Source organism: Agelaius tricolor, unplaced genomic scaffold, assembly GCF_023055355.1.
Source record: "Agelaius tricolor isolate 1412-34295 unplaced genomic scaffold, bAgeTri1.0.p SCAF_6, whole genome shotgun sequence".
In the NCBI taxonomy this organism is placed as follows: Eukaryota; Metazoa; Chordata; class Aves; order Passeriformes; family Icteridae; genus Agelaius; species Agelaius tricolor.
This window is the reverse complement of record NW_027269266.1, coordinates 897,033-923,826: the sequence shown is the minus strand read 5'-3', so window position 1 is coordinate 923,826 and position 26,794 is coordinate 897,033. Positions and strand designations below refer to the sequence as shown.

At 41.4% G+C, this 26,794-nt stretch overlaps 1 protein-coding gene across 12 annotated transcripts in view; it reads left to right on the top strand.

The window, feature by feature from the left end:
* The window catches only part of LOC139590766 (pituitary adenylate cyclase-activating polypeptide type I receptor-like), a 154,497-nt gene that overhangs the window by 40,805 nt on the left and 86,898 nt on the right, over positions 1–26,794 (top strand). For all 12 annotated transcript variants that reach the window (XM_071428478.1, XM_071428484.1, XM_071428483.1 and 9 more), the window contains one exon: positions 19,018–19,123. In XM_071428478.1, coding sequence (XP_071284579.1) covers positions 19,018–19,123 — 106 coding nt within the window. The remainder of the gene's footprint in view (positions 1–19,017; positions 19,124–26,794) is intronic.

Below are 26,794 nucleotides of genomic sequence, written 5' to 3'. Positions count from 1 at the left end.
ATGGGGTTTTTTTTTGGTTTTTTGCTATCAATATGGTTTAGACTGTAAATCCAATCAATATGTTGAGGGAAAATTGTCTCAAGGAACATCTTTGAGGCAGATTTAATTTGTTCTGGGGAGTTTGATGGTTTCCCAACCTTTGTGCATGCTCAGTGCCTGACCTCACCCTTCCACCCTCCTCTGGATCTGGATTTCCCTGGAGGATTTCAGAGTGATAAAGGATTTTACTGTTCCTGCCCTTCCCAATAACGCATTTCTGCAGTGCCCTTTTCTTGTTCTGTGGTCTCCTTTTGGAGTGCAAAAAATTCTCTAAGGGAATATTAATTCTCTAAGAGTTTTAGGCAGAAGAAAACACTTTATCTGCCGTCTCCTCTTTCCAAATGATTTTGGCCCCACAGTCTCTCTCAAGCTCAGAATCTGTGATCAAAATGTGTTATTGAGGGGTTAGTTAGGCTTAAATCCAGGATTTCCTTGGGTTTGAAGACTTCTACAACAGTTTGTCAACAATTTCACCCACTGATAATTTCATATTTGGTCAGGGGAAGTCCATATATTTCAATTTGGTTGTTTTTCTTCCCTAATAGCCACATCTGAACATTTTTTATATTTGACATAAAAGTGTTTTTTAGGCATTTACTTTATGCTTTCTTGTTTGCTAAAGGCTTGCAAGATAACTGATAATGCAAAATGGAGATTGGGTAGGATTAGAGACATGCTAAAGCTCAAGGGTAGCACGTTGTTTTCACTTCCTCAGAGATATTAAAATGTTCCTTTCCCTGCTGCCCTCTGGCTGAGCTGGTTTTAGTTATTAGGTCTCTGTTAGTTATGATAATTTTCTCCATTATTTAAAAAACATAAAAGAAATAACAGATTTGCTCTGTAACAGCAATTAAATTCTCATGTAATTTCAATCTAAGTCCATTTTAGCACCTCTTCCAGCAACATAAATATGTGAGATCCAAGCCTTTTGGCCATCATACGTTGTTTATTTTGTCTGAACTCATTCAGAAACACCAGGTGAACAAACTGCATCTCATTTAAAATAATCATTTGCTCTCACTGTGTATTTTCAGTTTCAAATGTTTGCCCCCCCAGAATGATGAATTTACTGTTCATCCACAAGTGGCTGTAGCTCTGGGAATTCCCAGGAACTCTTCCTTTGCAGAGCAGCTGTGGGAGAGCCAGGAATTTTGTACAGCATCAGTGGGAATGGGTGGAAAGATGCTGAAGGGCTTTTAAACCCTTAGAACAGGAAAATAATATGGTCACGTATATGGAAATATATTGATTTTTCTGTTCCTCTATGTCATCCATGTACCCTTGAGACCTGAATGCCGTGGGTCAGTTCAACTGAATTTGACAGAAGAACCACATTCTCAGAAAAATTAATTTTCTAACGGTTTAATGTGAGTTTTTAGGCAGAGATTTGTTCTTGATTCCTTACAGAAATATAAGTTTCACGAGAAACTCAATAAACTGCAGCTGTGGGAATGCCAGGAATTTTGTACAGCATCAGTGGGAATGGGTGGAAAGATGCTGAAGGGCTCTTAATACCCTAAGAACAGCAAAAATGATCACATATATGGAAATATGTTGATTTTTCTATTCCTCCATGTTTTCTATTCCTCCTTCAAACCTGAATGCTGTGGGTCAGTTCAACTGAATTTGACAGAAGAACCACATTCTCAGAAAAATTCAATTTCCAACAGTTTCATGTAAATGTTTAGGCAGATATTTTTTCTTATTTCCTTACAGAAAGGTAAATTTCATGAAAAACTCAATAAACTGGTTAGACAGAAGAGTGTCCAGACTGGAGCTCATCTTAGGACAAGGGTTGATGGCTTTAAACTGAAAGAGGGGAGATTAAATGGGATATCATGAAGAAATTTTCTTTTTTTAGGGTGGTGAGGCCCCATTTGTCCAGGGCTAAGGAGCTCTGGCTGACTCTTGGCTTTCAGACATTCTGAGCTTTGTATCTTCAGTATCCTGAAATGATTTGGAGGATTGTTTACCCAGCATGTGAAATTGTCTTTGCTTGGTGACCAATGACAGCCACCTGTGTCGAGGCTGGGAGCAGTCACAGGATTTTATTATCATTCCTTTCTATTGCCTTCTGATGAAATCCTTTCTTCTATTATTTTAGTATAGTTTTAATATATCACTTTCTTTTAATATAATATATATCATAAAATAAAAAATAAGCCTTCTGAAACATGGAGTCAAGATTCTCAGCTCTTCCCTTGTCCTGGGACCCCTGCAAACACCACCACAAGTTGTGGTAGCACCAAGCCCAGCAGAGCTCAAGGAACTTTTGGACAATTCTCTCACCTGGTGGGATCTTTGGGGTGTCCTGTGCAGGGTGAGGAGCTGGACTCAACGGTCCCTATGAGTCCCTTCCAGCTGAGGATATTCCGTCACAAATGAAGTGGGATCTGGAATTTTCAAGCTCAAATACAGAAGATTGAGGTGTCTTAGTCAACAGCCAGGGACCCCACTGATCTGGCATGCACAAAAACCCCAGCAGAACTCTCACCTCTTTCTCCAGGGTGCCAACTTATTGACACTTCTCACCTTCAGCACATTGAATTTAGGGAGAGATGCTTGAACATATCAGCCAGCACTTCTTATCTGTCATGCAGAGCTGCAGCCATTTATACTTTGGCTCTAAACCCTATTTTTTTTTCCCCTTTCTTGAAAAAGAAAAATGGTCTCTTGTTTAAATATGTAAAAGGCTCTGATTTTCAAAGGCTGTGCATTGCAGTCAGCTGCAAACAGCACAGCTGAGGCTTCTGCTACCCTGGGCAAGAGCCCCTGTGCCACCAGCTCTGCATCCACAATGTCCCCGTACCTGCCAACACTTCAGAAATGTCTCTTTATTAATTTTTTATTAAAAAAAAACCCCAACTTTTTCTTTTTCTTTTTAATTTTCATTATTTTTTAATGAAATGCAGATTAACTGCTGTCACAGTTGAGAACAACAGGACTTGTGCTGCCAGGTTAACAAAATCCACCCTGTTCTTTAGTACCGCATCCCTTTCCTGGGGAGATTTCTGTGAGGCACAAAAGGCAGAAGATGCTGGAGCAGAATCTGGGTCATGACAAGGCTCTGACAGCGAGACCTGTGGCTTTTCTGTCAGGGTCTGAAAGGCAGCCAGGCCCTGCTGGTTTGTTTGGAATGAAGTCACCCTTTAAGGGGGAGATCTGCTGTTAACACCAGAGCATCTCAATCCCTGCCTGTTGTCCCTCCTTAAATCAAACCCTACCCTGCAGTGATATAAGAGTAAAATAAGGATTTGAGGGTGGGTAAGCAATCTGGCACAGGGTTTGGTTTGGTTTAGTTTGGTTTCTAGTAATTCTGCAATGCTGTTTTGTAATATTTTGTAATATTCAACATTTCTGAACTCTTTGAAACCTCCTGGAGGTTCAGCTCAGGAAATGTTGTGTAGGGTTTTCTAGAGCAGTGCATGGGTGATAAATTCATTTTTGCACACCTTTTGTGCTCCTATCCTGATGCCATGTGAAATAAAGCATTCAGATATGGAATCACACATGGGTAGGAAATGCACTTTTTGCAGGATTAAGGAGTAAGTTGCATTTTTACTTCATGGTTCATAAGAACTTCGAGTTGCAGCTTGTAATGGCAGAGTATTCTTGATACAGCAGTAGCAAATAATTGGATTAACACATAAAATATTAGGAAAAGGGAAAAAAAATAGGAAAAAAATTGGAAAGAAAGAGTGAGCTGCATGTAAAACATACCTGCAGCAAGAACTGCTCTCAAATATGTTGCTCCATGCTAGCCCAGATTTTTACACAGTAGGTTATCCTTCCAAAACCTCAATTTTGAGGATCTCATCCCATAGCAATGTGAATAAAAATTTAAAAAAATAAAAATCAGTAGTGTTCAGGGGCGACTTCAACCAGAGAAGATTTTCCAGGGTATAGGAAGGCTCCAGCTGTTAATAGCAAACAATTCTGGATATTCTGCCAAGGCTGTGATGTGGACCAGAGGTTTAATCCGTTTTTTTCTGGTCATTTGCTGTTCCATCTCTGCTCTTCTCCTGTATCTGCTGCTCTCAACTCCTCAGAAAAGGCATTGAGGTGGACGTGTCTGAATTTTTCATAATGTGTAAAAAGAAAAGCCCTCTAATTGTCACACCTTGTCTGAGATGTTCTGGAGTTCAGCTCTTGTGATTGAAGAAAGGAACTGGGTGTGATTGTGTTTCCCTGTCTCTCAAGCTCCTGTGAAAATGGCAGTAATTAATTACTGCTTCTTTTGGTTTTATTGTGGCTAAAGCACAGGTCCCTGCTGACTGTGAGTCTGGGCCTCTCTTTTATGTTATCTCTGAAAGAATTTTGTGGTTTTATTGTTCCTTTGAAACGTCAGGGATGGGGAATTGAGGTCCAAAGTGATTTTTCATCACCTGTTCACTGCATGTCCTTGAGAGGGGCACATTTGTGCTGCATCCAGATCACAAGGCATGATCCTAATTCAGAGCTGCATGTTCTCTGGCTCTGAAAATATAATATATATAAAATATAAATAATATGACTATAATATAGGTTATAGGGTTAAAGAAAAAAGGCCAAATCTCCCACTGAAAGTCATTATTTGTTAATATGCATTATTGGAAACATTAAAAGATTTAATGAGTTAAATACTATAAAACAGGTAATGTGTCTTCCTAATCACAGTGGTGTCCAGAGCATCATTAAATGACATCAAATTGTCATTTTTAAGCTTACAGATGCCCAAGACAGAAATGCTGCATGTGGTTAAACAGCAATGAATTACAAACATACCAAAACCCTTCTGCTGCATCAGTGGGGGAATTGTGTTGGTGGAACTGATCACTCCTCTGGCAGGGATTTATCTGCCCAGAGCTTGGTTATTCACTGTCAGGAATAGGATGGTGCCACTGTGCACCATCAGAGGTTTTGTTTCCTGAGAATTGCGTTGAAATGATTCTGTTCAAGAGCTGTTTCCAGATATTTAAATGCTGGTGATCAGCCATGTGCCCACTACTTCCACTCTCCCAGTGATTCCTCGTGCAGGCTGCCCTAGAACAGAGGCTGGACAGAGCTAAAGAATAAAGCAGGGATTTATTCAAAGGCCTCCATGGATGCACCTTGGGCAGCACAAGAGCCCAGCCAGGGCTGCACCCAAGATGAACCAAAATGGCCCCAAAATGCACCAGCGCTCCCGGGCTCTCTCCCTGGGATCAGTTCTGCTCCATTTGCATCTTGCAGTTCATTGTCCCATTCCAGCTTTAGCCCCTGCAGTCCCACCCTGCTTGTTTTTCTCTCTCCAGCCCACGGTGTTTGTGCTCTGGGGCTGAGATTTGGATCATTTGTCCTTGGTGCCCAGCTGGAGCAGGAATTGTTTTGTCTCCCTGCTCTGTGCACAGAGCTCAGCATGGCCTGATGTGAAGCTCAGACCCACACACTAAAGCAGCACAGAATCTGAAAATATAAAAGCAAAACCTGAGGCATCAGGCCTATACAGTCTGGGGTGCTGAAGGTGAAAGAATAAGGCACAAATCAGAGTTTCCAAGAAGGAGGATGGGGATGGGATCCACCAGTGGTGGATCTGCAGCTGCTCGTGTCACCTTGGGATCCCATTTTTGTTACCAGCAGGACACAAACACTGACACAAACACTGACACTGCAAGTCTCCTTCTCTCTTTTTTTTCACCCTGATAACTTAAGTCGTAAATATTGATCAAAACCAACTGTCCAAAGCATGACTTTGCTGCCAGAGGTGTTTCCTGATGCTCCTCAGCAGCACAGCTCTAAGACAGCCCTAAAAACAGAGATAAGGTGACTGTCAATAGGCAGACAATCCTAAAAGCAGGAAATTTTCTTTGCTAGATCACCTAATAAAAGTGGCATTAGCAACACACTCTGTGGTATAAACACAGACTGCGGGATCATGGTGGATAAGAATATTAGAGGGGAAAAATTTGGAATTTTCTATTTTGTGGAAAATTCAGTTGTTTTAATATCTTTTGTCATCCTGCAGGAGTGTGTTAATATATCTCAGCTTTTTTTCTTCCTTATTTTTTCTTCTTTTTTCTCTATTTTTTTCTTTTTTTTTTTTGCTTGTAGGGTTTTGTTTGTGTGTTTGTTTGTCTTTTTTTGTTTGTTTGGTTGGTTTGGTTTTTTAGCTTAAATTTATTTTTCCCCCCTTGGAGGAGATTGCATCACCTTTTAAAACTCAAAGTAAAAATTTTCCTTACCCCTAAACTGGATCTAAGAGAGCTGCAGAGAGACTTTTGACAAGGGCTTGTAGTGATAGAACAAGGGGCAATGGCTTCAAACTCCCAGAGGGCAGGGTTAGATGGGATTTTATGAAGAAATTCTTCCCTGAGAGGGAGGGGAGGCCCTGGCACAGGGTGCCCAGAGAAGCTGTGGCTGCCCCATCTTTTCCTTTCTGATCCCTTTAGCTGAGCCCCACGCTGGTGCTCTGACATCCCATTCAGTCTGCTCCCTTCTTTTCTTCAGAAAAATGTACTTTATTCCCCTCCTTGAGTTTTCCCAGCAAAATAGTGATGAAACCTTCCAGAAACAAGAAGGAGAAAGAAAGGCTGGCTGAGAACACAACTCTAAGCGCAACCTTTTGTACAAAGATTTGATTCCTTTGGGGTTTTTTCCAGTTGTGAAGTGATTTGTTTTTCATCCTCCACTTCAGCACAATACCCAACCCAATGTCTGTGAGCACTGAAAGGAGAAGGAGGGAAGTTGAGAATAAGCTCAAGCACTCCCAATTACCACTGCTATAATGAGCTTTTTGCCTTCCTTCTCCAGTGGTCTCCCCATTCCCAGAGCCCCTTTGGGGAATATTGGAGTAAGAGCTGCAGCACGAGGCATCCACTGGAGCTGCCTGCAGGGAGGAGAGAAAGGGAAGAATGTGTGTGCTAGCTGAGGGCAAACAGCTTTAATTTAATTAGCAGATTAATTAAAGCTTCCTCCCCTGGGCAGGGCACGTGTGTGTAGAAAGTGTTTCTGCAGCCTCCCGTAGCTGTTCATCAACGCGTTCCTGTTCCAAGTGTGACTCAGATGGGGCTCCATGAACTTGATGGGAGCCTCTACAAAACAAATTTCCTGTCAGGGACCTTTTCTCTTCAGGGTTTTGTTTAAATGCAGTGAAGTATAAATGGGCAAATAATAACAAGTAATGGAAAGAGCTTGCTTTGCAAATGAACGTGGCATCCAGCGGGACAACAGCTGCAGAGCTCCTGAGAGCTTCTCTGTTTCCCAACATCCCCACAGTGAGAGAACCCTGATGTCAGCACATTCCCTCTGTGAAAGTCCTCAAAAGTTCTTTCCAGAGTGAAAAATCATTCAGGAATTTTTGAGAGCCTTGAATCTGCGCACTTTGCACGGGTCCTGAAGAGAGCAGAGAAGGCCAACGGTGTCCTGGGCTGGATTAAGGGCAAAGGCAGGAGATGCAAGGAAATATTTATCCCCATCTACTCAGCTCTTGATGGATCAGTTGTACATCATAGAATCACAGAATGGTTTGGGTTGGAGGGCAACTTAAAGATCATCCAGTGCCACCCCCTGTCCTAGGCAGGGACACCTTCCACTGTCCCAGGCTGCTCCAAGCCCCAATGTCCAACCTGGCCTTGGGCACTTCCAGGGATCCAGGGGCAGCCACAGCTTCTCTGGGCACCCTGTGCCAGGGCCTCCTCACCCTCACAGGAGAGAATTTCTTTCTAATATCTCATCTAAATCTACCACTTCTGGAATATTGCATCCAGTTTTCGGATTCTCAATAGGTAAAATCCCTCAGTCAGCTGTAGCAAGTTCAAAGGAGGGGCACTGAGATTGCCTGTGAGGAGAGGATGAGGAACTTTGGCTTTTTTGCCAGGTGGAAGGAGAGAAAAAGGGGGCAACCTTGTAACAGCCTTGTGGTATTTATGAGGAGAGCATAGGAAAGAGGAAATGGAGGAAAGAACCAGAGTTCTCACTGTGCTGTGTGGCAGGAGAACAACAGAATATTGGTGTAACCTGAAACAAGGGAGGTTTGTATTGGAGAGAACCCTTGTTACTCTGAGAAGAAGTGAGCACTGGAGTAAGTTCCACCAAGGTTGTGCAGTCTTCAAAACTTCTTCAGAGTTTTCCAAAATGCAGGTGGAAAAAAGCCCAATTAACCCTATATTGGTTAATTGGAATGAACCAATTCCAGTGCTGTCCCTCCTTCCAGTGGAAGCTTGAGCTGGATTCTTCTGGAGGTCCCTTCCAACCTGAATTATCCTGTGCTCCCATGACTCTCCCTGGAAGGCACATGTGGTAGCTGACATCATTCAGAGAAAGCCACCAGAGACAGGGATGGGTGAAGGCAAAGAGTAGGAGAGACTGAAGCTTTAAACATAAAATCTGTAGGCCAGGAAGAGAAGAGTAAAGCTCTAGGTTATCTTTTATATCCTATTGATTTTGGTTTGCTCTGGCAGGTGTAACAGACTCTGCTTTAAACAGGGGGCATTCCTGTATTGCCAGTGCTGCCTAAGGAGTGAAAAAGGTGTGCTTTTCCTGAAATTCCTCTGGAGAAAATAGGAGAGGAGAAGATGCCTTTCCATCTGTTGTTGACAGAAAATACAGCTGTGTTTTCCAGGATCTTCTTAAGGATCACCTGGAACCCCCTGTTCAGAGTTCATGGGGAAATTTCAGGGTTCAGAGTAACCAGCAGTTTTGCCAAGACAGCAGATTGATCTAACAGAGAAAATCTGGGAGCTGAAAAATCAACATTATTGTAAACCTACAGATTTACCCCTCTGGATCAGCAGCTCCACAGATTATATGAACAGTGTTTCCCAGATTGCTCAGAAATTAAAGTGTTTCTGTTTCAGCTCCCTCATTTCAGGTGTTTAGCTGAATGTGAACATCTCATCCCAGATTTATGCTGATAGAAATCCTCACTTCTCAGCCAGGCAAAAACATAGATCCCACCCTCCAGCTTCCACCCCAGTCATTTTTATTAATTGATTAATCTGAACTTCTGTGCTAAATCTGAAATGGTTACCTGAGGCTGGAGTAGTAGGACCACAGAGGAAAAAAAACCCACTCATTATTTTTCCTCCTTTGTCAACCACAAATTCCAGCAATTTACATATGCATGACTTGCTTGTAACCCCAGCCAGGAAATCTCTTGCTGTGACAGAGACTTGGCCAAGCCCTGGATCCACACTGGGCTGTTCTCTTGCCAACAGCTCTGCCCTGTCACAACCTGTGTCAGGAGCTGCAAAGTGTCCTTGGAAGAGATTGTCAGTGGCATTTGCAAGTCCTACAGCCCTGATACCCTGCAGTGAGGCCATGCAGCCCAGTCTTGCCCCATGCTAGAAGCTCTCAAAGCGGTGAGAATCTGCCCATAAAGCTTTGTAAGGGATTCGAGCCTGATTTGAACACTTAAATTCCCTTTCTTTTGAGCAATTTGAAAAATGAGTGGGAATTGCAATGCTGGCAGGAGGTTATCAGCTTTTCAGACTGACATTGGCCTCTAAGGAATGAAAGAAAGATCCAAACTGTGCCATTGGGAGTTGTACTTCAGAATTTTATCTTTGGAGAGGAAATTCCCAGGAATTGCTGGAGAAAGCCATTTTTATGCAATATAAAATCAGCAATCGGAAGGGCTATTAAACCCTTAGTTTCATCTCAAGCACATTATGGCCAGCAGGATTTTTAATCACTTTTCCAGTGAGTGGTTCATCCTGCCAGTAGAATGCTTTGAGAAGCATCACCTGCTATTAGAGACAGGGGAAAGGGATATGTTGGTTTAATCCAAGATGACACTTCCCATGGAAGTCCTCAGCTGTCCTGGGAATGCTTCACAATGCTCAAAGAGGGCATTTACAGCTGATTTCCAAGATAAGGGAGCTTGCAAAAAGATATAGAGAGGTTATGTACAAGAGCATGTGGTGACAGGACAAAGGGAAATGGCTTCAAACTGAAAGGGAGCAGGTTTAGATTGGATATTGAGAAGGAATTGTTCCCTGGGAGGGTGGGCAGGCCCTGGCACAGGGTGCCCAGAGCAGCTGTGGCTGCCCCTGGATCCCTGGAAGTGTCCAAGGCCAGGCTGGATGGGTCTTGGATCACCCTGGGACACTGGAAGTTGTCTCTGCCCAAGACAGGAAAACTGGGAAAATATCTCTGAGGTCCCTCCCAACCTAAGCCATCCTATAATTCTGTGACACTACAAAAATCCAGTTCAGGCAAACTCAAAAATAGTTTTACCCCTTGTTGTGTAACACCTCCTTTGTCCAGCGTTCACTTCAGAAGGCATCCACTGAGACAAGGGACCTGTTGATTGTGCTGCTGCTGTTTTCTAACCTGCACTGGGATGTGCATCTCTCCAAAGTGTCAGAAGGTACCCAGATCTTAAATTTCCATCAGGCACTTGGGAAGGGATCGATGCCTTTTCCTGGCAGTGTGTTCTGCTGCTGGGGATTTTATTTTTTCCTGCACAATTTGTTTAAAGCGTGGTGTCCAGGTTCTGCTGCAGATTGTCCATTTGGGGCTGGGACTGAAGGAGATCCCAATGGCTTTGCCCTTTCACTCAGTGTGGAGTGTTCTGAAATCACAGGAGTTTGGATACCATTTGCATATTTCTGGCCAGGGTTTATGTACAAATCACAAATGGGACAGGACTGCTGAGTAACGTGCCTTGAGCTGTTTTATTTTCCAGCATCACTCTCATTCCATGGTTATAACAATGGGAAGATGCCAGCAGCTCACATCCCAGGCAGCAGACAACTCAGTGTTACAACTCACTCTAGAAGTTTTTTGACCAATCCCACAAAGCAAAAGCACATTGACAGTAGTTCCATATAACCACTGTAAGCACAGGTACCTTTGGTTAAACAATGCTTGCTTATTTCAAATACAGTACCTGCTTGTGAGCCTTAAAGCACAATGCACAGAGCTCCATTATTAAGCTTAGAACTTAATATCTTGCTAGATAAACTTTTCTGCAGATTAGGGAGTTATTCTAGACAAGCATTAATACACAGACCATTGTTCTATTTGTCCTTACTTTTCTACTTCCATCATTTTTCTGCTGACCAATCTCATGGCTCCTGCTCAGCTCCAATCACAGTTCTGCTGTCTCTGGGGCCTGCCTTTTGCAGCTTTCCCAAAACCCTCTGATTTTATGGGTTCCCACATTTGCACAGGAAGGAAAGAAACGCAATCAAGTAGCAAACCTCAGACATTTCTGGGGACAGCAACTTGTTGGGCTGCCAAGTCAGTGTTGTGGGGCCCAGCAATGATGCAAATCAGTTCTGGAAAAAAATGCAGATAGTCAGAGCTCCTTCCCAAACCCCTCTATTTTTAACAGAGCCTTTTGCAAGTCTTGGCCCTGGTGTGACCAGTTGAATCATTGCTTGGTGGGAACAGGGACTCAGCAGTGTTGTTTCCATGACAAAGTGAGCTTCTTTTGGCAATGCTCACAGAACAATTTATCATTTTTGAAGCTAACTTTTCAATACTGGAAGTCATAATAGAATTAGTAAAATGTGTGTAATTCAGCTTGAAGTGAGTGATCTCATCTACCTTGTGGGTTAAACTCCTCTCTTGCATTATTTTAGGAACAACACTCAGGCAAAAGTTGAATCACACTCTAATTCATCTTTGTGTTGATGTAAAACCATGGCCATGGAGATTTAATGAAGATTTGCTGTTGTTGTTGGTTTTGATTCTTATCTGTCCCCTCATTACCCCTCTCATTGTCACAGTGCCTGATATGGCATATCCTGAATGGAGTAGAAATGTTCCCATTTACTTTAAAAAAAAAAAAAAAAGGAAAAAAAAATCAGGACTTTAAAGACTTAACACAAGAATGCAGAGAAGGAAAGAACAGTTAATGGTACTGAATATTTGAATACTGAATACTGAATATTGCCATATTTGATCTGGCTTTTATAGAAATGCCAAGTGAATTCCCATCTCACCATCACATCATTACAAGGACTTCAAAGCAGATTTCCTTAACTTGGAGGTTCTCAGGAGTGCTGGGGACATCTCAGTTCTGAGTAAACTCATGCAGAGAAATCAAGATTCATAGCAGCTGTGAATATTCTTACTGAGAACAAAATGAGCAAAATGGTGCTTTGTGAATAACTGAATGCAAAGACTTGGTTGCTGAGAATTTTAGACTTTCTGTGCTGACAGACTCTGACCCCCAAGAGAACACTGAATTTGACCTAAGGCCATCAGGTCAAATGAGCAAAATGAGCAAAATGGTGCTTTTTGAATAACTGAATGTAGTCAAAGACAATTCAGGTTTTTTGGCTGGACTGTTCTGCATGGTTGGTGTGTATATATAATTATATAGACCAAATTTATAATATATAAATATATATGAAAAATATAACTATACCTATCAAATTTATTGTAAATACATAAGTTGTAACATAACATGATTGTTATTAATTTTACCATAAGTTCAAGGGAACAGCAAAGAGTTAAGTACTGGAATTTGCACAAAGGACATGCCAGTTTATATTTGTGGTGACCACCTTAATAAAAACCGTGTGAGGGAAATGAAATCTCTGAATTTGTTGTACCTCTGCATGTCCTCCCAGCTTCTTGTGCTCTCTCAGAACCAAACAGATATTGAATTTTACTGTCTCTGTATCTAAATGAATATACACATTCTCTAAACTGATGTGAGTCAGAATCTTTCACTTCATTGAGAGTAATAAATTTTTCAAAGACCTGCGAATTTCATGCGCTATCGACTCGGATTCTTGATTTTTTCTAGTATGTGTCAAAACACTCTTTTAACTGCACATATCACTGATCTCTTCTGGGAAACTGAGACCAGGCTGTCTCTGCTGAGCACAGGAAATTGCAAATGTCCTTGAGGCAGAAGAAATGGGATCACAAGGCCTGGAGTTCAGGCTTGCGCTGCCATTGGAATTGGGCTCTGCCTTCAGTTGTTGAAACCTGATTTGGCAAATTAAAGGTTCTGCCACTCCATGGTCAATGGAGAAACATCAAACCCCTGGATCCTTTCAGGGAAATGTGATAGCATTAAAAGAGACAATATTCAACAGACAAACAATGTGATAGCATTCAACAGACAAACCTTTTTGTGGGCAATGGAAAAACAGAAAATTCCAAACAGGAGGGTTTGATTTGAAGACTTGGGAGAAGCTTGGATTGCTGTAAAAATATAATACACAGATATTAAGCAGGAAAATCTTAAACTTATGTTTCTGTGGTTGTAAGTAAGAATATTACTTCAGTAAGTTTAAAACTGTATTAATAAGATGGTGAAGGGTTTATAATGTAGTAATGTGGTTGTATAGAGTAAGCTGAGAGTTTAGAGGTTGTAATAAAATCTGATGTGTATAAGTGTGATAGAAGCCTATTGGGTAAAATTATCTGCAGTGCACCAAAATTAAGTAAAGGTGATGGGTTAGAAAAGCAAAATGAACTTTGTGGCAACTGTCCCTTGGTTTAGAAAGTTCTATATTGTCTTGTCACAAAGAACTTGTGAACACTTTGAGCTATGGCTGACTGCTTGCTCCTCTCAAATCTCACAGCATCTGAGACTGATGTTTATCTGAGCAATAAATCAGTTTTTTGTGGTCCCATCCCATCAATTAAAGCACCAATAATAATGCCTTTTGTAATGAGCAATTCAAGCCCTTTTGATTTTCCCAGATATGGAATTACTTGTTAACAGAGATGACAGGCAGCTCCTGCTCTGTCCTCTGACACTGAGGTTGATGCTTCCTCCTTTTCTTTGCTCTCTGTTTTGGTTTCCACGTTCCCCAAAATTATTTTTTTAAAATCTGTTGATGAAGTGCAACGAAATGGCACGAAGAGGGTGATGGGAAGTCACATCAGAATATTGTGGCAACAGTGAAAGCTGGAGGAAAGCTGCAGGGACATGTGAACCATGTGGCTCTGGTGCTCTCTCTGTCCACACCTGAGACTCCTAAGCCAGACTTACTGGGATACAGCTGACTAAATTTAATCATTTCACCAAATTTAATCATTCAGTTTAGTCAGAGACCTCTGACTAGATGTGCCAGTCTGCAAGGAGAACAGTAAAGTCTGAGCTTTTAGCCTTTGGCTTTCTTTACAATCAATCATGCCCTGGCTTTGATAGACCTCTAGCAAAGATACCAAAAGAAAGTCTTTTCACTGTAGATTGAATCAAAATTTTCTTATCAAATGTCTCTGAGAACAGGGGCATGGTGGTTTTCTTGATATTCTAGAGTGGAATCATAAAATGGTTTGGGTTGGAAGGGACCTTAAAGCTCATCCAGTTCCAACCCTGTCGTGGCTGGGACACCTTCCACCATCCCAGGTTGCTCCAAGCCCTGTCCAACCTGGCCTTGGACACTCCCAGGGATTCCAGGTTATTCCAGAGCCTGGAATAACCTGGAATAACCTGGAATAACCTGTTCTGGTGTCTCTAGCCTCCATCCTTTAATGGACTTTGGATAAATATATGCATCTATGTGTGGCATTTTTCATCCACAATTTTAAGCTGAAGGCTTCTGCAAGTAAACAGGAAGTGTGTGAAGAAATATTTACTTTTGTTTAGTCACATCCCTCTTGCATAGACAACACATCATTATATTATTATTATTATTATTATTATTATTACTAAATGGCAGCTTTTCTTATCTGTACCTGGTGAACTGCATAGAAACTGCCACATTTGTGTGTTGAGGCAACCTCTGGACACTCCTCTGAGACATGGGCAACTGTGGAGGGTGAACCTGCACTAACAGCAGAACTCTGTTTTTCTTGCTATTTCCCTTTTATCTTTTTTTTTTTTTAAATATATTCTAAGAACTTGAATGTCAGCCAATGCAATTTTCTCTATCTTTGGGGATGCTTAGGGGATGATGTAGCAAAAGCCCTTATGTTCTTGGGAGATCCTGGAGATCTGTGACAATTTATCTTTTCCAGGCACCTGGGAGCCCTTAAAACAGAACTGTGTTTGTTTTGAAGACAAACAAATCCAATATGGTTGTGCCTGGTGTTTCCCCCAGGGGAAAATACCTGAAATTTATTACTGGGGTCGTGGGGATGATGAAACTGAGCAGCATTATGAGTTCCTACAAATGGTGAGGAAAGCTTTCCAGGAGAGTTCATCGGAAACCCTCTCTGTCCTTGACATGGCAGTGGTGGCTTTTAAAATTTTACAAAAAATAAAAGTGTGCAGATGGTTCAGAGCATCATCACACAAACAAAAGCACAACACAAGCACCATCAAATTGGATTATTAGAGAGTCACTGACTGATGTGGGTTAGAAAGGACCTTGCAGATAAATCTCATCCCACCCCCTGCCATGGCAGGGACACCTTCCACTGTCACAGGCTGCTCCAAGCCCCATCCAACCTGGCCTTGGGCACTTACAGGGATGGAATATCCACAGTTTCTTTGGGCACCCTGTGCCAGGGCCTGCCTAACCTCACAGGGAGCAATTTCTTCCTAAATATTGATCTGAATTGTTGAGGTCCCTGGTGTCGAGATGACCCCAAGGTGTTAAAAAGTCTCTTTTTCCCAGCCCTGAAACAGAAGAAGAAGAAAAGATTCCTCAGCTCTGGTTTTCAAGGTTGTTTATTTTCTCTTATCCATTCCTTCTGTGCTCTGAGGTCTGTCCGGCAGGTTGGTTTGTGGCACACTGACTGCCCTTGGGGTGGTGTTGGCTTTTTATACTAAGAACTACCTGCACTTTATTTACAATAATTTTCCAATCCCTATCACCTATGTTAGACAGTCTGTCTCTAAACCAATCCAGAAGTGCCACCACCATCACAGCAGAAGATGGAGGACAAGAAGAAGGAGGACAGGACACGCCCAGATCCCTCCATCTTGCCTCCTGAACCCCCATTCTAAATCCCCAAAATTCTACTTTTTCACCCTGTGACAAATTAACCATCATTCTACTTAAACTTTTGTGGCTTGTACATCTTCACAGAAAGTTGGTAATTGTTTTTTCCAAGGGCTAAAACTGAAGGCACAGGTGTCTTTGACTCTGTGCCAAGGTCTCTGAGCCCCCTGCCAGGGTCTCGAGTCCTCCAGGGCAGCCAGAGCAATGTCCTGGGTTCCCACACCGAATCTCCCCTGTTTTATTTCAAATCCATTCCTCCTGACCTGTCACTGTCTGCCTGTGCAGAAGTTTCTCTCCTTCTTATTTATAAGCCCCTTCAGCTGCTGAAAGGATTTCCCCTGCCTTGGGATTTGCTCTCAGGTTTTGTGGGGTGGTGCATCCCTGATCCAAACTGTTCACTCCATTCCCTGGGGTGTGAGGGAAGCAAAGTTGAGCTGTGCAGATGGGGCTCCAAAAGAAGCCAGAGCAGATTAAATCTGGGGATCTCTTTCCCTGTTTGCTTGCCCCTGCTTAGCAGATAAGGGGAAGCAGGTCCCACACCCCTTCCTCTGTGGTTTTCCATTGTCAGGAGTGAAGGAAATGGGATGGAAAATAAAATAAGAAAAGTGCTCCTGTGAACCACAGTTATTATAGCTTTTATTAAAAATTCACTTTTAGTTTTGTTTTCTATTGGGATAATACATTTCTTTAATATTGTGATGAGGTTTTGTATTGTGAAGGGATGGATAGTTGTGGATTTTTTTTGGATTTGTAACAGTAATTATGAATTTATTTAGTGGATATAAGGTAGTTTTTTTTAAATTTTGTGAGAGAATTTATGGGTGTTACTAATTTTTTATTGTTTGGTTAAAATGTATGAGAAATCATAGTGATGTTTGGGTTTGGTTTTAGTATACTTGTAATGTGAATTGTTTTACTAATGTGTGTTAGAATGTATATTTGCTTTGGTTGTTCATTGCTGATATGTTTTATCTAAAGGACATAAGGTAATGGGTTAAAGTTTTTAAAAGAAATTTTTCGGTATATAACTTCTTAATATTTATTGGTAATGTAATAGTATTAAGTAGGAATGGATGGCTGTTGGGGCTTTTTTGGGGGATTTATAACAGAGATTATGAATTTATTTTGTGGATATAAGGTAGTGTTTTTTTAATTTTTGTGAGAGTATTTATGTGTGTTGCTAAATTTTAATTGTTTGAGAAATCGTAATGATGTTTGTTTTTTGTGTTTAGTATACTTGTAATGTGAATTGTTTTACTGAGGTGTGTTAGGATGTCTGTTAGCTTTGGTTGTTCATTGCTGATGCATTTTATCTGGAGGACATTAGGTTTTGGGTTAAAGTTTTTAAAAGGTATTTTTCGGTATATAACTTCTTTATTTATATTTATTGGTAATGTAAAAGTATTAAGAAGGGATGGATGCTTGTTGGGGTTTTTTTTGGGATTTCTGACAGTAATTATGAATTTGTTTCATAGATATTAAGTAGCTCTTTTAATTTTTGTGAGATTGTTTATGTGTGTTACTAAATTTTAGTTGTTTGAGAAACCATAGTGATGTTTGTTTTTGTGTTTAGTATACTTGTAATGTGAATTGTTTTACTGAGGTGTGTTAGAATGTCTGTTAGCTTTGGTTGTTCATTGCTCATATATTTTATCTGGAGGACATTAGGTTTTGGGTTAAAGTTTTTAAAAGGTATTTTTCGGTATATAACTTCTTTATTTATATTTAATGGTAATGTAATAGTAATATTGTTGGTTTTGGTTGAATCATTATTGGAGTATTGTAAGTAAGAGCTGAAGTTATCAGTCTTCATTATCATTTTTTTAGATGACAGTTTAAAAAATTGAAACTCTAAGAATTCTATTGCTGTCTTTGTTTATAATTAAAAAGTCTTGTTTTTGTTGTGAACTATTAGTAATTTCTGGGGGAATGTATTTATGTTAAAAGTCTTTTAAACACTATATTAATTTGGAAGTTGTAATTTTAATTGTGATGGTGTGAATGATAACATCTGGATTTTCTCACCCTTCACATGAGACTAAAAATGGAATGAAAGTTTTTAAAGCACCTCTCAGTTGCCCCAGCTCTGGGTGAGAAAAGGGCTTAATCCAACACCTCACCTTCAGCCAGGGCACTGATTTTCATGGTGCTTTTCACTGGATTCGAACCTCAGCCATGCCCCTATACAGTGATCTCCTGAAATCTGAGGTTTTATTCTCCTTTAATTGATATTCCCTGGCTCCTGTCTGCTATAGGAATGAAATCCTGTCTTGATTTCCAGAAATGGGTCACATCCTTATTTTGTTGCTGCTTTGGGATTACCTGGATTGTATTGGCTGCAAGGTTCCTCTCATAAGCTAATTTTTTTATTCCCTTCTTTATTCCCCCTTTACTTTTTTCTTGTAGTTGGCTGCACTAGACAGTTAAAGATAGAAAACAGAAAAAAAAAAAAGAAAATATTTGGATCAAGTCAACCTGATTTATTTGACATTGTATTGTTTTTGACAAAATAATTTGCCTTGAATTCTCTGGAAATAAATAAAGGCAACACTAAGGAATGAACAGGGTGACAGAATAAGAGAAAAAGCTTTTAATTTGGTTTAGATTCCAGAGAGATTTTACTGAATTGTGTAAAGACTCACAAGAAACTGGTGGAAGATCAAACCAAGCTGCAATTTATTCCTTATTGTTCTTTAAATTATTTTTGTATATAAGAGACACCCTTGTTCAGCTTTATGTTAAGAAGGCATTCAATAAAATAAAATTTTCAATAAAATAAAATTTTCAATAAAATAAAAATTTCTAACAAACCTGTTAGAAATCACATTTTGACAAGGATAACAATATAAACCCCCCAAATAATTTATGTGATTTTTAATTACTTAATTAAAATTTTTTTCTAATTTAATTACTTAATTAGGCCTTAGACCTGCTAGGAAAAAATAATGGAGTAAAAGTAAAGAAGAAAAAAAGGAAAGAAAATGAAGTTGGTCACAGTTTTTTTCTCAGCTTTAAATGATATTTTTTTTTCTTTCTTTTTTTTTCTTTCTATGGGTTCTTAAAACTTACTGACACTTCCTGATCACCTCACAAACGAATTTATTTTTGTAACTGCTTTTTTTTTTTCTTTTTCCCCTCATTTTCCCCCATATTTCAGGTTGCAGCAACCCATTCCAACTGCATCATTAAAAAGGAGCAAGAGACTTGTCTGGAGAAGATCCGGAGGGCGACGGCCCTGAACCCTCTCAATGATTCTTCTCCAGGTGAGTCTCAGACCCTGCACCTTGAGCTGACAATTTAAAAATGCTTTTCACCATTTCCTGGGGTGCCTGGAGGGGTTTTCAGCCCTGTCAGAGCAAACACTTGGTGGTGAGAGGAGCATCAGCGCTGCTGAATGAGCTTGGGGAAATTAAAACCAAAAATTCAATCAATGGGGGTGCATAAGAACCATTCCTGGTTATTGTCAGAGGTCAGGAATTTTTTTTTTATTTAGTTAAGGTTATAATATGTCTGTAAAAATAATAATTTTAAAAAAATTAAAAAGAAATGACGCCTGGATGATTTTTGCCTTTATGACAACAGCTCTGGGGACAGGATGTGACACAAAGCGCTGCTCTGGAGCAGCAGCTCCTTTTCCTTCCTCATCTCAGCAATAATTTGGGAATCTCTGCCATGAACTGAGGCCCTTTGCAGGGATTATCCTTGTGGTGTCTGTAATCTTGATGAAGGATACTCATGCTTTTTGCTGAGATAAGAAACTGAGGCAGTGAGCAAAGAAATTTATAGTTTAATATCCTGTCCTATTTCCTCCTGGCTGCAGCAGGAGCTGCCTTTGGCCAGCACCAAGGAGAGAAGGGCAAAGAATGACAAAGAAACTAATTGGAAATCAGGGTCCATTTACTGAGTCCTGTCCAAACTGCTTCTGCTGTGACTGGAATTGATAAAAGCACAGAGAAAAGCTGATAGAACACATGGTGTGTGATAAAACAGGGGAGCTTTGTCTCCCCTTTTTCTTGCGGTGCATTTTAGTGCAGAAGCACAGGAGGTCAGAGTGCAGGGACCTGTGTTATCAGTGTCCTCTAAAGCCTCCCATTCCTGTGTTTTAGGTGCTGGGAGCATTTCCATCAGAGAGGAGGGTTTCCATCAGGGCCCTGCTATTCATCTCATGCATAAATTCATTTCTGTTCTGCTGCCCAGCTCTGGGCAGAGGAACTGTGGGGAATGGTGGAAGTGGGGAGAGCTCAGTGTACCTCAGGCAGTCCATTCCACCCCCAGGGATGTGGTTTTGAGACCCTCCTTGTGCTCTACAGAAGAACTTCCCAATTTTTCCCTGGTCCAGAAGTGGCATGAGCAAGGAAAAAAGGGGATAAAAGCCTGTTTCTTACTCCTACCCCCAGAATGGTGCCAGAAGTTGATCATGAGACCTGTTCCTTACTGTTTGGATTCAGGAATTCAGAGAACTCCCCGGGTGAGAGGAGACCATTTCACCAGCCAGCTTTTCTTTCTTTATCACCCAAATCCAGAATAACCCTGACAGCTGGGGACTATTCACACTGAACTCCTCCTCCTGCCTGTTCCCAATGGAAAGGACACAGCTCAGAGGTGGAGGAAGCCCAGAGCCATTGGAAAAGGCTTTTGCATCTCAATGTGATGGAATTGCATCACCCACTCAGGCAGGAAGGGACCGGATCCTTTCAGGCTCTCACTCTGAGCAGAACCCAGCTGCTCCCTATTCTGCTCCCCCAGTATTTGCAGGCTGAATCACTGGGAAGATTTTCCCAGGCTCGTTGAGCATCTTTTAGTTGTTCCCCACATCCTGTGGCAATGACTTCCACAGCTGACGTGGCTTAGAGTAAAAAAAACAACATAACCCCTCTAAAACATTAATTTTCCAGTGAAGGATTCTGATGTATTTCTTGTTTGAAAGCCCTTTCATTCCACGAATCCTGCTTGCTGGCCTTTTTCTCTGCATTTTAAATGATATTTTTTAATTTTTTTTTTTTTTTGTAGACATGTTTTAAATTGATTTCATTTCACTTCTGGGACTGCAGCGTTTCACTCTAAGTCCTGACCTCGAGACTGGCCTTTCATTATTTCATGATACTTATTTCAAGCCAGATCCTGCCACCCTCATTCTCAACAAAGCTTGATCTCCTCAGTTAAAAAATATCAACAAAATTCTACCACCTCCTTATTGGTTGAATTTGTGGGAGATGTTTCACCACAAGACTCCCTGGAGATGCAGTAACTCTCCAGAAGTTAACCAGTCATAAGTGCAGGGTGTTGATTCCTCTTGAATTTCTCCTGCTGCACACAAGCTATTTCTTATTTGGGAAAAATGAAAATTGGCTCATATATATTATTTTTTATATTCAGCAATAAGACTGAACGATGACAGTGGAAATGTTATCAGCTTGTTCTTTCTAAGAAAGAGAAAGATAGGGAATAACTCCCTTGCTTGTCAGAAATAGCTGAAAGAAGGGAGAAATCCCTCCTAACTGGTGAACAAAATTCTGCTTATTCAGAGGAGAAGCACACAATTACCTCTTTGACTATTCCTGCCTGAAAATTCCCATAGAAAAATTCAATATATATAATTTTTGGGAATTTATTTCTCCTCAGTGGGGCTGCAAGGTCTGAAATGGGATCATGAGCTTTTAGGAAGTCTGTAGGATCTTGTGAACATGGTCAAGTTACTGGGACTTAAAAGAAAAATCCACTTTTTATGGCAGGTGGCACAAAGAGGGTCTGAGACATGAACAGTCTCTGTATTCTGTATTTCTACAGTGTCTAGAACAATATTATAAAATGTTAGGGTGCTTCTCCAAGGTGCCCACATGGTGCAAAATGAGCCAGTGGTAAAATCTCTGCTCTTTGTGGACCTTGTTTTCAGCACTGGGGATTTTCTGTGTGGGAAGCCCCATCCTTGGGTGGCAAGAGAGGAACAACCACTTCTGGTTCCTCCATTTTGCAAGAATTCAGCTCTGCTGCCTTTGCTTTACCCCCTTGCTGTGCTCAGAGAACACAAACATCGACCAAATGGGGTTTCTGATGTTTCCTCCTTTCTCTCCCACTCCACCTCTCATGCCCAGATGTTCTGCTCATTATTTCTTTATTCTTCACAGCAGTTTTCTCTCCTTCTGCTGCTGGGCCATGCCTTTAATGCTTCAGAGGCAATGATTGCCTTGAGATTTTCTGTTTGGTTTATTTTTTTTTTCCCATTATTTTTATGATGGATTCTTCCTCTTAAATGCTTTAAATTCTTTAGGAAACTTTATATGAGAAGAAATAGGGGGCATGTGCTGACCCTATGTGTCCATTCCTGTTCAGTCATCACTAACAGCCTGAATGGAAAAGAGAATTTGAAGGAAATGAAATCTCAGCAGGACCCAGAATCTGACTCCCTTGCTCTGGAGGAGGAATTAAACTGATAAAGGGGAGTAATGAAAGCCAAAGGCAGACAAGAGAGGAAGGAGAGCAGTGATTACTTCATACTCAACTTCCCCAGGCAGTGGTGCCAGGCTATTTCTTACATCAGTGTTTCCAATTTCCTTTGTTTGAGTTTTCATCCCTGTCCTACTGTGGAGCTGCCCCTGTTTGTGCTGGACCCCTCTCACCAGCCCTCCAGGTCTTTTCTGCCAGATCAGAGTTGATAAATCTCACTGCTGATCCACATGCATCCTTTTTTAAATTTCTATTGCTCCAATCCAGACTCCTCTGACCTGTTCCCAACCCTGGGGCTAGGAAAGACTGACACAGGAGTTACTCAGATATTGATGACAGTTTCCTGGGTTCGGTGCATTTAGCAGGGGATTTATCTAATTAGATGTTGATACCTGCAATTGCATCTGCACTACCAATGAGCAAGTCGCCTTCCTCAGTTTGTACCTCTGGTCTACCAAGCAGAGCCTGAGACATAATTTATTTCATCCTCAACACAGATTAGATTATGTCTATTTTTTCTCTCTGGACACATGGAATAAAGGTTGACCGTGCCAGTTCTGAATAATCACATTTGGGTGTCTACATTTGATCAGAAATATCCCACCTTTAGCTTCTGTCTTTGTTATATTGACTAGGTCATGCTGGAGGTCTGGATTACCCCAAAAATCTGAATTGTGGTGGGAAGAACCCTGCTGATGAAATGGAGAACCATAGAGTGGCATGAAATATTTTCCCAGCCTGTTCCCTGTCTTGTTTTCCACTGTTGGAACCAGATATTGCAGACTTGTCCCTTGAGTGTGGCTCCCTCTCAAATGGAGGGAGAATTCCTTGAGTGATTTGCAGATTTGTGTCTACAATTTAGTGTTCAAAGTGCCTGAAATGCACTAACCTGGAATGAGCCAAGGTGTGCCAAAAGTGAACTCAGCACAAGAATTTGAATAGAAGTGGTGAGGCCTCGTTGGTGATTAGGTGTTCATGACTCACTGTCAAATCAATCTTTACCTCCAGAACTCCATCAGCTCTTGTTTTCCAGTCCCACTCCTCCTGTCCTTCCTCTGAAAAATGTAGAGAGGAAGCAACGTTCTCAGGCATGTCAAGGAATTGAAAGGAAAAAAAGGATTTGAAGGGACAGGATGATTCCTAAAAGGAATCACATTGAATCCTTGTTAAATCCTGTAAATCAACAGGAAAGAAACTGGTAAGGGCACCAGGGGGTAGGAGATGGTAATTAGGAGGCAGTGTGGTGATGCAAGGAGAGATTTTGAATTATGTTTCCATCACACAAGGATGATGGAGCAGGTTGGTTTTTTTTCAGTTTCACATTTTTTATTGAGTGTCTCATCAGCCTCTTATTCTCTCAGAGCCTTTGAATTATCTGCTGTTATTTCCCCTGGCACCACTGGGAAGACATTACTTCACTGTGTCTCCCTCCCTGAAGCAGCTGTGCCCAAGAACAACAGGGCTAAGATTGAATCCAAGCTAATGAATTCCTAGAGTTGGAAGGGCATAGATAAGAAAATGTCTCCATAACCTGAAAGTTTTCTCTGTGGCTCCCTTTAAAGCAGAATACAGACCCAGGTAGCTTTGATCTCTATGGATACATCTCTCCTTGGTCAAAGATGCTTTTTTTGGGCACTGATGGATTTATCCATGTGACACTGCATAAGGTGTCTTCTACTAAATTCATATTGGAGCTGGTAGAACAAGGAAGATATTCAAGGGAGAAGCCAGGGGCATGTGATGACAGACACGGGGTCTGTGCTTATTTCTGGTATCCATTCTGTAGAGTCTTTGTCTGAACAAGTCTCCTGTGCACCCTTTGGGACCCAAGCTGTGATCAAACTTTGCTTTTCCTCAGGCAAATGCAAGGAAAAGCGCTTCACTTATCTCTGTGTTCCAAACATTGATTCATTCTTAAACTCTCTGCTGAATTTCTCTGACTTTATCATCATGCTTTTTAGGTGTTTTTGGGAAAGGGGGAATGGTTTAAAGTGAAAAAGGGGAGATTTAGATTAAATATTGGGTGGAAATTCTTCTGGGCCCTGGCACAGGTGGCCAGAGAAGCTGTGGCTGCCCCTGGATCCCTGGAAGTGCTCAAGGCCAGGTTGGATGGAGATTTGAGCAGTTTGGGATAGTGGAAGGTGTCCCCATGGCTGGGAGTGGGAACTGGATGAATTTTAAGGTCCCTTCCAACCCAAACCATTCTAGGATTCTCTAAGTTTGTTCACCTAATAGAGTGGGTGAATTCATGTCACCTCAAAATGGGTTTATAAAGTAGAGAGATCTTTATCAGTGCTGGATACTGAAACTGCATTTATAGTCAAGAGGTCAAAATCAGAACTTGGAACTCCCTGACACAAATACTTACAGAATTTACACTTGTCCTGTTTTTGCATCCACCTTCTGCTGAGAATTATAAATGCCCTTTTTTTGGCTTTGCCTATTAACACAATCATTGTGGAGGTCTGAAGCTGAGTTGAATGAATTCTGTTGGTGATGATGACCAAAATCTTCATTTTCCAGGCACGAACCAAGCTTCTGCCTCCATAAAGAATCTTTTCCTCAAATGGAGCAGCTGAAGCTAAAATGGCTGACGCTGACTTACTGTGAAATCAGTCACATCAATGAGGCTGAAAGCCTGGAAGTGCATTGGGAAAGTTCAGGATCAGCTTAGCAAGGGAACAGAAAGGTGGCACACCCAAACTGCCCTGGAATAATTTAAGGAAAGGTTTTTTTGCTAGACATGGGTGCAGACAGGACAAACCTCAAATGGATAAAACACCAGATTTATTGGAAAAGCCTTCAAAATATTTCTTCCTCATCCCTCTTTAATACACAGCCAGGCTGTATTTACCTAGATGCTCTTCCTGGGGAGGCAAAAAGTACAAAATTAATTTTTCTGGTGAAGAATTCCTGGAAAAAGGGATTCAAATACCATCCACACTGCACCCTAGAGATAATGATAATGGCAGATGAGCAGGCATATTCCTTTGGCATTGTAACTCTCATGGTGCTGGGAGCAGAAATAGAGTTTGTGTGATCCTGCAGCTCTTTCTTCCAGGCCCAGCTGGATTGTCACTAGAGTGGGAATCTCTGGACCATCCTCAGTCAGGGATCCCAGTGTGGTTGGAATCATGTTGTTGGAACCCTGGTTGCTGAGAATTTCAGATTTCTGTTCTGACCCCCAAGAGAACACTGCATTTGACCTGAGGCCATGGAGAAGCTTCCAAAATGGAATGACAGAACTGGGATTGTGGGTGTGGAGTTTGGATAGAAGTGTGTGAGATCACAGGGTGGGAAACTTGGGGTTTAAAGTTTCAGAAAATATTAATATATATAAAACAAGATGGAGGTTTTAGGGCAGAGGCTGCTCCTACTTCTTCACCTTCTTCTCCATGGGTTTTGGGTGTTTTGTGTAATTGGATAAAAAGTCCCCATTGCAGCCACGGGTGGTTGGTTGTTAGGTCAAAAGTAGAAATCATTGAGGTGTCATTTCTTAATTGGACAGTTGATCCTTCAAAGGCCTTGTAGAGAGAGAGATGGGGCTCCATTTTTAGTTTGTTAGAGTGAAGTGCTGCAGAACCCTAATGTAGAGCGATGCAGAACATCTGAGTCCCAACATGAAATACCTTCTCAAGATTTAATCCCAACCCTGGCAAAAAAGGAGCAAAGTCTCCTTCGTCATGTGGGTTTCATTTTCAAGAAAATCATTCCTAAATGTGGTGTCCCCTTGTCTTCAGTGCTGTGTGCCATCCATGGATAAACCAAGCCATGGCAAAGAGGTGGAGTTTGCAGGGCCGCAGGCGTGTCCTGCACCACCTGGGCACAGCTCTGCCGTGGATTTCCCACAGCACGCAGGATCCTAATCACAGGGTAGATGTGGTGACTTCAATCTCTGCCATAAGAATCTTAACCTCAAACCTTACAAGTTCTTTTTCACTGCTTTGTCGTCAGGGACAGAATTTGTCTCTCTGGGTTTTTAGTGAATCACACCTCAAATCTCTGACCTAAACAAAGTCTGAACCCTGTGGAGCTGTGGGTCTTTCTTGGAGCTGTTCCTTTCCAGCTCTGGGTTCCTGACATTTGGGGATAAATCGTTCTCTGTCATGGCCTTTTTCCCTCTCTCCTGATTCAGGAAGAGGATGAGTTGAGCCCTATGGATTCCCTAAGTCATCAGGGAAGATGACTCAGAGTAAAAAGTTGTAAAAATTGCTATAATGGGGCAGAAATTTTGATTATCTCCTCCGGCAGCAGGAACACGCTTTGGTGGTTTAAACAAGGACTGCCACCTTTGCATGCCCTGCTGATAAATCTGAATTTAGTCATCTCAGCATTTGCTGGACTTCCATTCAGGAGAAAAAAGGGACAGAAAAGTACTGGAATTTAATGCTTACATCTCTGAAAACACCATTAGCTGTGAAACACGTGTATGAGCTACTGCTCCCATCCCATAGTGTATTCATGGTGATAATTCCCACCTGGATCTTTCA